The 15,739-nt window shown below is 43.5% G+C and overlaps 1 protein-coding gene across 4 annotated transcripts in view; it reads right to left on the bottom strand.

The window, feature by feature from the left end:
- Positions 1 to 622: 622 nt before the first annotated feature.
- LOC122557954 (dual specificity protein phosphatase 8-like) overlaps positions 623 to 15,739 on the bottom strand; it is a 224,242-nt gene continuing 209,125 nt past the window's right edge. For 3 of the 4 annotated variants that reach the window (XM_043706218.2, XM_043706219.2, XM_087996743.1), the window contains 4 exons: positions 14,069 to 14,235; positions 9,586 to 9,745; positions 8,547 to 8,670; positions 623 to 6,809 (listed from right to left, as the gene is read on the bottom strand). In XM_043706218.2, the coding sequence (XP_043562153.2) occupies positions 5,618 to 6,809; positions 8,547 to 8,670; positions 9,586 to 9,745; positions 14,069 to 14,235 (1,643 nt within the window). In that variant the 3' untranslated portion in view covers positions 623 to 5,617. Of the gene's footprint in view, positions 6,810 to 8,546; positions 8,671 to 9,585; positions 9,746 to 14,068; positions 14,236 to 15,110; positions 15,220 to 15,739 lie in introns of those variants that run through there. The other variant, XM_087996744.1, reaches the window with a different exon arrangement.

Here is a 15,739-nt window from a genome sequence, read left to right as displayed (position 1 = left end):
AGTTTAAATAATATCTGCCTGAATAAATGCATATTAAGAAGATGTGGAGTCGCCCACTCTGACTTTGTATTAAACTCGAAACATAAACTGTGCTACTCCCTCCACAGACGATGCCAGATCTGTTGAATTTCTCCAGCACTTTCTCTTTCTGTTTCATGTCTTACTGTTATAGTCTTGGATTGGGAGCAGAATATAAAAGTGCTATACTTAAGGATGTTATTGATTCATTGCCACTGTAGAAATGTTGCATGACAGCAGGTAAGATTGCAAGATGGGATTAAAGCATGAGTCTGCAAGAGATTTTCATCTTGTCTGAATGTAGAAGAAGAACCAGAGGTATTGTATTCTAACACAATGCATCATTCAGTCATCCCCTACTCCCCAAATTATTCTTGTCCTGCAATAATACCTGAATTTCCCACAATGGTTATAATTACAATATCAGCCTTTAGATTCCAAAGGTTAAAATACTGACATTATCCTCTAGATCTAAAATGTGGAAGAACAGGATTATTTGAACAAGAGAATGCCCAACTTCTTAGCAAGCAGCTGAACATTTCTGCTTCAAGCTATTGCCTATGAATAAGATCCTGCAGACTGACATATTAGACATGAAAGGACACAAAGTTAAAATGTCTATCCATTTATTTATTACACCACTTTTCAAATACAAAAAAGCACCATGATACAGCATTCAATAAATAGAGCTAGTAACAGAAATTGAAATTTCTTCATTACACTTGGTAACAATATCAAATACTTCACAATGTAAAAGACCAGCAAAATGATGCGTCAATCACACAGGATAAAGGCTACGATACACAACAAACAGACTGAAAAGAAAGTCATAAAAAGCTTGGGTGGAAACAAGACTAAAACAGAAAGGGATGACCAAAGGAAAGCATCAAATGTCATTATAATAAATATTTAATCTACACGATTTGTATTTTTGATTTGCATCTCTCGCCATAGCTCATTATGACAGGAAATTGAAATACTAAAGTCAAGCCAGTGTAGTTGGAAGAAAAAGTTGCCAGGACACAGTGTTCAAGAAATTTATAAAGTGGAGTGGGACAAGGGATAGCAGGGTAAGTGGGAGAGGAGTCCGTTAGGGTAAGGCTTTGAACTGAGGGCAGCAATATATAAATCAAAACTTTTTTCCCAATAGCAAGAAGAATTTTGAAAAATTTCTCGGCAACTCATTCATGACAAACAATCTTGTTGATGGGTATGACAAATGCTCCTTTTCAATAATACTTCTCACTCCCTTACAAGGCTAAGATGGCCGGGCTGAAAAGCGTGGCACGTGCCAATGTATGAGTTTTACTCCAGAACAGAACTCACACAGGCCAGGGGTTAAATAAATAAATATTAGATGGGAGGCAATCTCTTATAATCATTCTTAAGTTATTAGTTATAAAAGGCTGCACACTGCCCAGACTGGCAATAAGAATATACATTCCCAAAAGGAGCTCCATTGAAAGAATATGGTTTCTCTTTTTTTTGGAAATTGTGCTGAAACACTATCATGATGTGGGTCACCATGACAACAATAACATGTGGGTTTTCTTTCACCCCCACCATCCCCACTGCAAGACATCACTTGTATAAATTCTAGCATGAAGAGTTCAGGGGCACCTAATTGGCCAAATAACAGAAATCCAATCTCATTCTATTTAATATGTCTCTTAAATTATTTAACGTTCTCATTTGCTTTTTCACAGGTTTATCTAATTCCTCTTCTTCACCACTGTGACTGCCTCCTTCAGTGTTCACTTGTAGCAATGAACTCAATACTGCACTGAATTTTTAAATGAAAATATTCTAAGTTCCTCACTTTCCTTTTCATAATGAAAATAATTACACCCTATCAATAATTAACAGAGAAACTTCACTACTTGTCATTTTAAACTATTATTTTGAGGTCTGTCATTCTTTTGAGAAAAAGATAACTGTTCTTTAACATCCTACATGCACAACTCTGAAACAATAGGGATGATTTGAACTAGAGGCTATTCAGTTCCAGGTCCAAATCTATGAAAAAGGTACTTGTGCTCCTTGCATCTTGGTCCTGCCCACGGATTTGTAGATTTCTCCATGGGTTTCAAGGGACAGTATGTAATGATATGCATCAGCTCATTTGACTTTTCCAGTCGCAATGCATGCCTATTAGCAAGAGCTCTGAAAGATGGCAACCTTGGGTCCTGCTCAGATTGGAATACAGAAATAGGAGTAGGTCATTCACCTTCTCAAACCCGTTCCAACATTCAATTAGATCACATTAGACCTGCACCACAACCTTATTTACATTCCAGTGAGGATCTGACAAGGGCAAGCAACATGAAGGAGCCCGGTAGAAGGTTAAAGAACAATTTTTTTGCACTAAATATCCAAAAATGCCTGCAGTGCTGCATGTCTCCCAACTAGTGATTCTGGACTTACAGACCTACAGCTCTCATCTCCCACCTTGATTCTACGTCTGCGTTCCTGGTAAGGGAATGCCTGTATTTGTCCTGGACTCAACAAACTGACCTGATCCTATAGTTAGAGGGTAGACAGTCAGGACATGTTTTTTTATTGAGGCTTATTTGAGATTGGAGATGCATTTTATTAATAGCATCCCAAGTGAAGCAGAGAGGGGCAAGTACAAAAAAAAGTCCAAAAAACTTAATAGTTTACCAAACAACATACAACCCAATAAAAAAGAATTGACTTTTAACTTTGCTTCAGATCAGCCAAGATATCACTGAATTCTGGAACAGGTCTGAGGATTGAATTGTCCACTCACATTTGTACTTGCCCTGAAGACCAACAGTAAATCAGATGGGAACAATAAGGTGCGTGGAAATCTAATTTTAAAGACTTTGCTCGGGTAGGTCCTATCATAATTGTAGAGGCAGAATGACAGAAGAAAGAACATTGCACAACAGCGCCTATGAAATGTCAGTCTTCCATTTTTCTGATAATGCCTTAACTTAACAATATAGATAAGCATGGGTCTGAGGAAGTGCTGTTATCACCTCGATTGAACAAAAGATCTAAACTGCACGAGTGCCAACTCAGATTCCACAATAAGCCCATTTACTCAACTACCACAATGCAATGCCATAAAACTCATGACTCACTCAAATCCTATTATTGTGTTTTTGATTATTAATTGTGGATAACGTGCATTGGCTCTTGTTGGGATGAATAGGTTGACTAAAGAGGTGTTGAGAATAATTTTCTTTCATGGTGGTTTCCCTCCCTCTAGATTATTTTACCACTTAGTGCAATTCCGATTGAGAACTGAATAGAATGGAATCTGCATATGTATCAGTCACCACGCTGCAGTACCATGTGCCATCGTACCATCCCTCCCTCCTTTCTTAAATAAAACTTTCAAGTAAATAGTGCAGCAGTCAGTCAGCCAAAGACCAGCTTGATGCTCATGATCTGCAACTGCATTGCCTGAGTACAGGCAGTGTTGTGAGATCACTTCAAAATTCAGAACTGGCAAACTGTAATGGTTGCAAAGAGAGGACAGAGTCCATATCTCAGAATTGTCTGGTTCATGGGTTTCCCTGCGTTGGTGGATATGTAAATAGATTTTAAGTTTGTCATTTATTTTTGATTGGGGTAAACGTGTCCTGTGAATTTGCCTGGTGAACAATAGGAGGAGTTACACTGGCAGCATCTGTGGAGAAATTCAACCAGTGAAAGGTGGGTTAAGTTATATAACAATCCCATTTACCCACAATGACAAATCAAAAATTGGTGATCATTTTCCTCAATCTTTCAGGAGCTAAGAGGTCTGCCATGGGATTGTTGTGAGACTGACATTGCTATAAATCTTACTGGGAAGGGGCAGACAAGACAGAACAAGAGTCAAAAGGTAGACTCTGAAGAGAGAGAGGCATCAGAAGCAAGAAAGACACCATCGAAGCGAAGGACCGTTGATGGGTTCTGAAGGCAAGAAGGGAGATGGTGAGGGAAGACATTTCAAAGAACAGGAGCATAACTTCCACCTTGATTGTTGAGGAAATGAAAATCAGTTTTAAAAAATTTTATTGGAAATAATTAAAAAGCTGGGACCGGTAAAAAGTGATTGTGTAGCTGCCGTGTAATTCTAGTTGGTTGAATGAAGTATTTATTGAAGGAAACCTGCCTTCTTTGCCCAGTCGGTAACTCCTCCAGTCTTAGAAAATGAGGTTTGTTCTCAACTGGCCTCCGAAATGATCTCACAAACCACTTGGCTCTATCAAAACCAGCAGCTTTTAGAAATGAACAAGAGGGTCTGGTCTTGTCAGTAAAAACACCATCGTGATGGCCAATTTAAATTAAAAGCACGGCTAGTTAACTTTTCAAAACCCAAAATATAAATAACTTTGATGCTTTTTTTTTGCAGCGAAGCCAGATAAAAATAATCAGAAACAGTTCTTTACTTGAAGGAAAGATTTCAATCCATCTGCAATGCAGTCACCAGGCTTCAGCCTCACATTGCTGGGCTAGAGGCAAATCACATAGTAAAGTCAACAGCTTCTCCTGCAGCCAGGCTGGACCAGAAATGACCTGTTCCCTTTTTGTGTTTACAATAAGCTGCTTTCCTGTCCAGGCGCCAAGGTGGTTAGATAAAGAACAAGCAACAAGGCAGAGAGAAGAAAGAATATAACATGCAGCTCTCAAGGACAAAATGGGATGCCGCTGCTACTGAGAGGTCCCCAGCAAGGCTTGTCTAAAACATGGTTATTGGCACGAGCTGCTGTACCATTATCATATGTTTCTGCCAGTGGGCATGCAAGACTGGCACTCAGCGATTAAGCAGGTCTGAAGTTGAGCGAGACTGATCTCTGACTCTCTTGCCCGAGAGTCCCCAGAAATCAGTCAGTTTTAAAAAACCTGAGACGATTCTTTTTTTTCCCTTTTCTTTTGTATTGTTGCAGCCCAAGTACAGGGGAAAGGGGCTGTTGCGGGGGTGGGGGTGGGGGGGAAAGAAAAAGCCTTTTTTTAATTATTATGTTTATTCAAACCTGAGGTATTTGCATCAAGCAGCCAGGATATCATTAAACTATTCAAAAACATTTAAATCAGCCATAATAATAGATACACCACTATTTACATCATATTAATGTCTGCATCCATTCGCAATCAGTTCATACAGATTATCTCATATAGAAGGTACTTTTCCAGCCTTTACTGTAGCAGTCTACATTTCAACTGGCTCAGTCACTGACAAGGAAGAACAAAGTGCAATAACTGGCCTTCTCAGGTAGCAGACCAGGGTTTGATGCGAGAACAAAGGAAAACATAAAACAGAAAAAATATATATAATTAATAAGATAAAACCAGACTTTCTTTGAGTATTGCTTGAAGTACTTAAATACCGTACTGTACAACTTCAAACGGGGTGGCCAGTTCCCTCGTCTTTCACCATTGCCAGAATGCGTGTGGAGAAATAAATTAGCTTTTTCTAAAAATGTTCCAAGACAAGTCTCAAGAGAAGTGTCAACCCACTTTCTGTGTCAGAGGAGATACGCCGCGCCTCTTTCTTAAGAAACAAAAATAACCAGGTCCGCGGTTCCAAACTATCAGGCGATAAATAACCACAGTCTCTCTCTTTCACCCATTCCCAGAGGTGTCACGACACCTCGATGATTTCCATGCTGCCGGAGAAGCTGGACTGCTTCCCTATCTTACCCAGGTCTTCCCTCGACCTGCTCTCTGACATGCCGTCCTCGAACTCCATCTGGCAGCTCCGCCGCTTGAACTGTTTCTCAATGGCGCCCTCCTCGTGCCAGCTGCGCCGCGTGTCCCTCGCCTCGGGCTGTTTCTCGCGCAGCCGCACTGCCCCGTACGGTGGTTCGCAGCCGTTGGGCGCCGAGCTGCACGCGAACTGGGCGTACGAGCTGGGGCAACCGCCGCCGCCGCCGGCGCCGTTGAAGAGAGTCACGCCCCCTGACACGTGGGCGGCCTGCGAGTCTGCGCCGTAGTACCACGGCGCGTTGACGCCGGCGGCCGCCGAGGAGGGAGCCGGCGGCTCGGAGTGCTTGGCCCAGCGACTCCCCCCCAGCTGCTGGGCGCTCGGGACGTTCAGCAGCAGCGCCTGCTTCAGGTTGTCCTCCACGTTGTGGATCGGGCAGGGCACGCCGGCCCGGGTCACGTTCAAGCTCAGCGGGTGCGCCGCCGGGCTGGAGGAGTTCGAGAGGCCGCCGGCGTGCTTGGGCTTGCGCCTCTGCCGGGCCTTGGTCTCGGCGCCGACCTCCGGGCCCGCCGGCTTATCCGGGCTCTCCAGGCTCAGGGGGCGCTGCTCGGTGCTGGGGCTGGCCAGCCTGACCTCGAGTTTGCAGAGCTTCGGGATGTCGTCCGAATCGATGGGCGTGGCGGCCTTGCCGGGACTGAAGCTGGCACTTGGCGAGTAGGAAGACTTGATGTCCAGTGAGAAGGAGCGCTTGAGCCGGTTGGTGTCCTGAATCCGCTCGCTGGACAGGTGCAGCCCGTTGAGGCCCTGCTGCAGGCTGATGTGGGTGGCGTTCCTGCACTCGGTGGCGGCGGCGCCGCCGCTCTCTGGATCACCGCACTGCTGGCCCGCCTCCTTCTCTGCGCATTGCCCCGTGGGCTCCGGCGTGGAGAAGGCGGGACACGTCCTCTCCAAGATGCCCCTGCAGACGTCGGTCACCTCTCTGTCAACGTCCTCCTCCAGCCAGTCCGCCTGAGGCTTCAGGGAGCTTAGCGAGCGCACCTTCAGAAGCTTCAGGTTCTTCTCGTACTCCAGCAGCTGGCCCATGAAGTTGAAGTTGGGAGAAATCGATGGCCTTCGGTCCTTGACAAACCTTTGGGGAGAACACAGAAGAAGCTTAAGCCCATGGCTTTCAGGCCAGCATTAGTTTTCCCCCCCAAACCCTCACCTTCAGAATTGCTGCCAACAAAGCTCACTCTTTAAACTTTTTCTTGGGTTACTGGTCACTTACATACATGCACAGCAAGACTTCAAGACTCCCATCCTCTTCCCTGCAACTGAGGGTGAATTAGCTACTTCTAAAAGCCCACAGCAGTCCAGTCAATTGCTGAGGGCTTGCCTCCGCTCGGTTTGGATCTGTGCTGGGCACAGGGCAAAGATAAGAGTCATAGAGATGTACAGCTCAGAAACAGACCCTTCGGTCCAACTCATCCATGCTGAGCAGATATCCTAACCTAATCTAGTCCCATTTGCCAGCACTTGGCCCATATCCCTCTAAACCCTTCCTATTCATATACCCATCTAGATGCCTTTTAAATGCTGTAATTGCACCAACCTTGACCACTTCCTCTGGCAGCTCATTCCATATAGGCACCACCCTCTGCTTGAAAAACTTGGCTCTTAGGTCCCTTATAAGTTTTTCCCCTCTCACTCTAAACCCTTTAGTTCTGGACACCCCGACCCCAGGGTAAATAGACAAGGTTTTTTTCCCTATGTGTGTGCATTCTGTTCCCGACCAGTCTGGCGAGGGAGATCTGCAGCTTCAGAAGCAAGGCACAGGCAGCCGGCCAGATACCTGTTATAAAAAATACCTATGTTCCATTCAATATATTCCTTATGGATAATGGGACTTGCACATGCAAGTGTACCTCAAGGCCATCTCATTGTTAGATGTCAGGAAGAAGATAGGATGCCCACTGTTCCTACGGTACAAATACTGGGCAAAGCATTTGTCCTTTCCCCCACTGGCTCACATGCATAAGGGATAGAACCAGCCTCAAGTTCCACTTACAGTCTGTGCTGCCGTAACTCACTTATTACTGACACGTAATAATGAGAGCTTCAGCCAAGCTGATCTCTTTCTGTGGGTAATTTTATTCTAGTGCTTTCGTGTAAAGTGGCCTCAATGAAAGTATAAGTCAAGAGAGCTGTTAAACAGACCACTGTTTCACTGGAACGTGACCAAACCCCTTTCTAGCTGTTTTTAAATTGCAGTAGATTCATGCTTTCTACAGACAGGTATCACTCTAACAGCTACAGGCCAAAAGTAAACATGTCGGGTATGGGGCATTTTTGTGAGTTTACCAAAGATTGGGTTTTGTTACAATCTAACCACAGAGCCAAATTAACTAATATATCCTAACACAACAGAGACACAGCTCAACATAGACACACATGAGACAATGCCATTGATAACAGCCTTCATACTAATTTTTACAATTTCACCAGTACCACAATGTGCTTGGCAGTATCCTTCATTCTCATTCACACTCAATAATATAATTGGTTCTGCTCTGCTTCTTACTTTGTCAAGCTGTGTCATGTAAACTAGATAATATACAACGTGCACGTCAGAAGGGTAAGTTCCTACAGTATAGTGATTGCCTTTCTTGGTGTCGGACTGAATAGCTCATTACTGAAAGCATTTTAACAGGGTCCGTATATGGTGGTTTTTGGAATGAATCAAAGGGCTTCTCACAAGCACTAATACAGGGATGAAAGAAAGGGGAGAAAGTAGTACATTAAGAATGCAACATGATCGAGATCAAAATTACTCCATTAACTGCAAGTCAGACCCTGAAGTTTGCAGTCGAGGTCTCGTAGCATTTACCTGTAAGCATCATCCGAGGACAGACCCATTGTCTTCATGATATAGGCAATGGCAACAGTCGCTGATCGAGAGATCCCAGCCAAACAGTGGACAAGTACTCGACAGTTGGAGACCTTTGCTTTGTCTAGAGAGAAGCAGAGAACAATTTGAGTAGAATGCATCCGTTTTCCCCTAACACACAGTCTAACTATTCTACCTTATGCAATATAATACAGCACAGGAACAGGCCCTTCGGCCCACCAAGCTTGCGCCGATTCCTAGTTCTTACTTAGACTCACTACTTATTGCCCACGCATGGCATCACATCCTCTATTCACCTCATGTTCACATGTTTATCAAGATACACCTTAAATGTTGCTAACATGCTTGTTTTCCCCACCTCCATTGACAGTGCATCTGAGACAACGTGGAACCAGAAACTGCCTGAATAGGAAGACACATCATTCACTTTCTCTCAGAGCACCGGGATCAAATTCTTGGAGCCAGGAAAGGCAGTTGATTTTTAAAATTTTTAACATATTTTTCTAATCAACGTGTTCAGAGATATTATCACACACCCCTTGGAGTAGTGGGACTTGAAGCTGGGCCTTCCAGTCCAGGGATAGGGACTGTACCTTTGCACTACAAGAGCCCTCCACTGAAAATCTAGAAGACAGCTTGCCGTAATGTGGCTTTGAGTCGACCTTGTACAACAGATTCTCATGTCAACGCATAAGACAGCACAAAAAAGGCAGCTATGTTGTCATGAATTGACTGCTACTGAGCTTCCTAGTTACCTGCCAACATAGGAACAGAATAAGTGGGTGCATGACAACTGGGTAACAGACCAGGTACTTAGGTATGTGTCAGTACAATGGACTGACTATGTGTGCGCACACAGTTCATTTTCTAAGCTGTTGTTTCACACACACCTCTCTACAGTGTGCTGGGAGTTGTGGTCCCAAACCATCACAGAACGGTTACCGTTCAAAAGCAATCTTATTGCTCACATCTGCACAGTGTGTCAGTAATGGTGCTCAAAACATGCCACATATCTCACCGATAAAAACAATGGATTCATCCAACCAGGGTAAAAGCTTCTCGCAGTAGTTGTCATTGACTGGAATGCGCATGAAGTGACTCTCTGAGATGAAGTCAGGCTTGGGACAAGAGTTGCTGGCATTAAGAACATATGTGATTCCATTCTGTACCATTAAGTCCTGGAACAGGAAAATGGTTACAGATTAATATATGTACACAAAACAGGTTTTCAAATCCCAATTCTGAAACACTTCTAGCAATGACAATTTTACAGGCAATCTCTACTTCAGGGTCAGGAGCTCCAAGTTCAAGACTTAGTGAGCTGATAACCATCTCAGGAATACATCCACCACATAGCCACTATTCATCAAAGAGAAACAAGTGTGTGTGTGTGTGAAAGGACAGCGAAAAAAAAGCTTTGAATGCCATTAACTTTTTACCATGCAGCAAGACACCCTTTTCTTCCCAGCTCAAAAAACAGAAGAAATGAGGTTTTAGAAGTCATTTAATCGCTACAGTGTGGAAGCAGGCCAATCAGCCCACTGAGACCACATTGATCCTCTAAAGTGCATCCCACCCTGCAATAAACCCCCAGCCTACATACCTCCTAGACCATTGGGGCAATTTATCATAGAATCCCTACAATGTGGAAACAGGGCCTTTGGCCCAACAAGTCCACACCGAACCTCTGAAGAGTAACCCACCCAGACCCATTCCTCCTACCCTATATTTACCCCTGAATAATGCACGCAGACACGGGGAGAATGTGCAAACTCCACACAGACAGACAGTCACTTGAGGTGGAATTGAACGACTGAGCCATTGTGCCAGCCCAGGTCCATTGAATGTATCCAATATACTGTTCTGCCTCACAAACATTCGTGGATGTCACTAACAGATGAAGTGCAAAGTTTAGGAAGAATTCCTCTTAAACACAGAGAAGTGTGAAGATGTGGTACACTTGGCCATAGAACAGATGAAACAGGGGAATTTTAATACATCCATGAGGAAGAAAGGACTAGAGGGACAGATGGTAGGTGGCAGGATAGACAAATGATTAGTGTTTGCAGTCTTAATAGCTGCACAGATCAGCTGAGTCTAATGGCCCCATCAGGTTAGAGACAATACCAGCAAAGTTATGGCAGCAGGTAAATTTGGCCTTTTTTCCCCCTAAAATGTAGGATCCTACATATATTTTCTTCTGTAAGTGCAGCAAACGAAAACCAGAAACTGCTGAGCTTTTTGTCATTGTGAAGATCACTGTGTGACTATCATTGAAACCAGCCTGCTTGAAAAAGCTGGATGACTGGAGAGTTCCACTCTGCTTTGTTGCAAAGCCATTGAGTTACAATTCCTTTGGGTCAGAGGCTGACTAGATTTTGTGAAAGCCCACTAAAGCAAAATCACCATCAATAGTTCTAGTTGCCAATTCTAATGAAACCTCTCCAATCCCAAAATGCTTTCTTTCTCTTTGTATTTGCTTAACTGGTTTGCTCTCTCTCTCTCTCTCAATTTTATTTTGCCCGATTTCTAGCACCTGTAGTTTTAGTTTAGAATCAGATGCCACTTTTGATTTTATAATACATTTGTTCTCTCCCTGCCTTTCTCTTTGTTAAAGCTCCCTGCAGTATGCACCATTGCTTAGCCCTAAACTCCAACTAACATGCAATAATCTCCCCTCTTCCCTCAGATTGCCAATTATCCCAGATTTCCTTGGAGTCTCCAGGAATTAACGATTCATTTCCTGGTCACAGGTGCATACAACCTGGAAGAATGATCATAGACATAACTTCTCTTTAACACCCTATGTGTTTTTCATTTATGAAAAGTGATGAGAGTTTTTACAGCATGGGAAAAGACCCTACAGCCCATTATTTCTGTGGTGGCCATGAAGCATCTATCTATTGTAATCCCATTTTCCAGCACTGGCCTATAGCCTTGCATGGTAGGGTGTTTCAAGTGCTCATTGAAATAGTTCTTAGCGGTTTCGAGGGTTCCTGCCTCTACGATCCTTAGAGGCATTGAACACCTATCAAGGTGAAAGAAAGTTTCCCCGTAATGCCTCTAAATCTCCCAACACTTTACCTCCAAAATGGGCCCTACTTGTAAAAAGCAAAAAAGATGAGAGGGCACAGATTTAAAGTGATGAGCAAAGGAAGCAAGGGTGAGGTGAGAAAAGGCTTTTTTTTAATACAACGGGTTGTTAGTGTATGTAATGTATTGCCTGGAAGTGTGAGGAAAAGCTTTTTTCACCCAGAGGACGGTGGGAATCTGGAACTCAGTAAGACTGGCTTAGATAGGCTGGGACCTTTCTTCCTGGAGTGTAGAGGAGATTTAGAAGTGACCATATAGAGGTTTATAAGAACACAACGGGTATTGACAGGATTAATGGCAGGTGTACTTTCCCAAGGGTGGAGGCTTTCAAGACTGGGGGGCATATTTTTCAGGTGAGAGGAGAGAGAGATTTAAAAAGGACATGGGGGCAAATTGTTTACACAGAGGGTGGTTTGTGTGTGAAATGAACTTCCTGAGGAAGTGGTGGATGTGGGCACCGTTGCAACGTTTAAAAGATACTTGGATAACTACATGAATAGGAAAGGTTTGGAGGGATATGGGCCAGCAGCAGGCAGGTGGGACTAGTTTAGTTTGGGATTACGTTCGCCATGGACTGGTCGGACCTAAGGGTCTGTTTCCATGCTGTATGGCTCTGACTCTATAAGTACTTAGATGTGCATTTATGGTGCCAAGGTATATAAGGCTGTGGGCCAAGTGTTGGTAAACGGGATGAGAACAGTTGGGTGGCTGTTTTTGACAAGCACTGACACATTGGACCAAAGGGCCATTTCCTGTGCCACTTTTCTCTGACTCTCTAGTAGAGGGAGGTTCAAATGAGGTTTTCAAGGGGGCATTGGAGGGTTATTTGGATGGAAGTAGTGGGCAGAGGTATGTGGAAAGGACAGGAGATTGGCACTAGGTAATAGAACTGATAGAGGCATGATGGGCTGAATGGTCTCCTTTTGCAACATAGTTATGTAATTCTGTGCTCCTGGTTACTGACTCCTCTAGCAAAGGGAAAGGATTCTCCTTTTCCACCCGTCATAGCTCTGTATAGCTTAATTGGACTCCACTTCAGCATTTTTGTTATTGGAGGAGGATTACAGACAAAAGGCTGGTGCATTGGTTGTGATAAAACCTCCATCAACTGTCCAACTACAGCTGGTGATTGAACGTTCCCCCATACTGGGAGAAGTATTTGGCCTCACTTCCTGGACAATTACAGGGGCAAACACACAGCTGACATTTCTATAGAGATGTGAGAGGCAGCCGGCTGATTTCGGAGCGCCTTTTCACACTCTGCAGGGTGAATGTGAGCACAAAAATAATCCCCAGCATAAACTCCAAGGTGTGAAAGCCTTTAATGGCCATTACAGGATTGCACACAAAAGAATTAATGACCAGGTACTGGCTAAGTGATGGCCATAATTATCAAGCAGTTAAGTAGCTTCCAAGTATACAAAAGGAAGATAAATCACAGGGTGGCGTGTTAAAACAAGATTATCAGGTGCTAAAAAGAGCTGTTGAGATGATATACTGCTACTCATGTTCAAAAGCAGAGCCTGAAACAAAGTGAATGCTGGCTGAAATCAGACCTACATAGGATGTAGCATGGTCCCTGAGCTAACCTGCAGGTCACACAGCACCGCAGTTAGATGGTTTGCCAACGGTATGTGGAAGTGCAACTACTGACTTATCAGCTTCCACTTTGCAAGAAACAGAACTAAGTGAACAGCTTTTTCAAAGGGTCACAGTGGCCTTCTGCTCAGTAGGATTCTCAAAGTGACTCACAAGTATATTACCAAATCAAGTTTGGCACTGAAACACATGAGGAGATAGTAACAATTTAAACTCTTTATCAAAGAGTTAAGCCATGTTTCAAAGGAGGAAATCAGTCATGATCTTACTGAGTGGCTTGTGGAGCCAAGTGGCCTACTCCTGTTCGTAGAAACATAGAAAATAGATGCAAGAATAGGCCACTTGAGCCTGCATTACCATTCAATGTGATCATGGCTGATCATGCAATCTCACTATCCCATTCCCGCCCTCTCCCTATACCCCTTGACCCCTTTAGCCGCAAGAGCCACATCCACCTCCATCTTATATATCTAATGAACTGGCCCCAAGCTTCCTGTGGGAGACAATTCCACAGGTTCACAACTCATTGAGTGAAGAAATTCTTCCTCATCTCAGTCCTGAATGGCTTATTCTTAGACTTTGACCCCTTGTTTTGGACTTCCCCAACATCTGGAACATTCTTCACGCACCTAGTCTGTCCAGTCCTATCAGGATTTTAGATGTTTCTATAAGATCCCCTCTCACCCATCTAAATTCCAGTGAGCACAAGCTCATTTATATGAAAGACAGCTGGAAGGTGACAGTTTTAAAAATTTGATGATAATGCACTTAAAGTCCTATTTATTAAGTAACTAGAAATATAAATGTACCTTATTTAGCACGTCTTTCTGCGATCCCAGGTACAAATGTGGGAGGATTCGAGTAGGCCCGATGTTCGCAACAGGTAGACATGGCTGAGAGATGCTCATTGGCAGGATAGCGGTAGGTTTGCCCTCACATAGGCCCGGGAAACAGGAGGAAAACGCAGCAAATCCTCCTACAAGAGGGAAGAAAAATAAAACTATCATGATTGCACTGTTACATCAAACTGCCTTACTTATGTGTGCCTCACCATAATCTACAAAACTCAACCTGATCAGTTTAACAAGCCGGTTAAGTAAAAGCAGACAAACATTGTTCCTCCAATTAAGAAAGTTTTGGAACAGCACTTCTGAAGGGCTGCCAATTCACACCAAACCTGATTCAATGAACTATCACAGCATGGATTGCAAAACTTTGAAATGAACACCACAGCCACCTCAATGTGCAAAACTTCAAGGAAAGATGTTCAGATATACACATGACCATACACTTTGTTTGGTTATGAATGCTGAAAGACTGTGGCAATGCAGGAGGCAAAAAAAGGGTTTTTATTATCATTTCTCACTTGCTTCCTTCAAACCTCCAACTGGAACATGCTTCATCCTGAAGCACCTTCAGTTAGCCAGCTGCACTGCCCACCTATTGCAGGTCACTCCACAGCTACAGCTCCCTAATGCCTGTCTCACAGTGCAACATCCACAAGAACAGGCTGTTTTACTTGAGTGAACGGAGTTCCCTCACGAGCATGCTGTGACAGTGGCTGCGTAGACAAGAGGAGATGTCACAAACTGAGCCCGATCTTAATCTCCTTTCCAAATGTCCGACTCGTCCCCTGCCATTGTACACTTAATTACCACCACTCCCACATCTCTCTCTCTCTCACACACATGCGCACGAAAAATATTTGTTCAGCAACTGCTGCACATTAAAATCTCTCCCACATTGGCACAATAAAGAATAGAATCAAATATCAGCAAAGCAAGTTGATGAGACTTATTTGGTGGCTTTTGGTACATACTACCTCCCATCTGCTTAGAATAAGCTACCTACCTGCCTCCACTTCCAGAGATAGAAAGTACTGCATGGTAATGGAGCAGAAAACACTTGAGGACAGCCAAATGTATTGTGTGTGAGAGAGAGTGAGCCAGTGTGTGTGTGAGAGAGACACACACACACAGATCTTAGGTGCACAAGCTGAATGACGTTATGTAAAAAACTGGCAGCTGAATCCACATGACCACAGCTTCACTTGAGTGTGATTCAATCTTTCCTGTTACACTGTGTAAATTTACACAACCCTTAATGACTGATGGGAACCGCTTGCATCGACCTCAGAACTTCCACTTCCCATCTCCTCCCCCTCCTCACCACAGCAACAGAAACACTTTCACTGCATTGATAACTGGTACTTGGGAGCTGCTTCTGCTGTAATCAAATGAGCTGGTAAAACTGAATTGACAAAAACTGATGCCAGGAACATGAACTGAAGTGAAACCCAGTCATGTTACAATTTTCAATGTTATTAATATCCAAAGTCAAAAGGTCACTCAAGTGTTAGTACAGTGATATGAGAAGATAAGTACTTGCAACCAAAGACTGCAGTTGAGGTTAAGAACATTTTAAAAAAATCTTTAGATCACCTTTAAACATTTGAAAATGATTTCCTTAGTTGAGGTGAA

This window comes from Chiloscyllium plagiosum, unplaced genomic scaffold (assembly GCF_037043375.1).
Source record: "Chiloscyllium plagiosum isolate Xiang-an unplaced genomic scaffold, Cpla_swu_hap1 HiC_scaffold_18, whole genome shotgun sequence".
NCBI lineage: Eukaryota > Metazoa > Chordata > Chondrichthyes > Orectolobiformes > Hemiscylliidae > Chiloscyllium > Chiloscyllium plagiosum.
The sequence above is the reverse complement of the archived record's forward strand: the minus strand, read 5'-3'. Positions and strand labels throughout refer to the sequence as shown.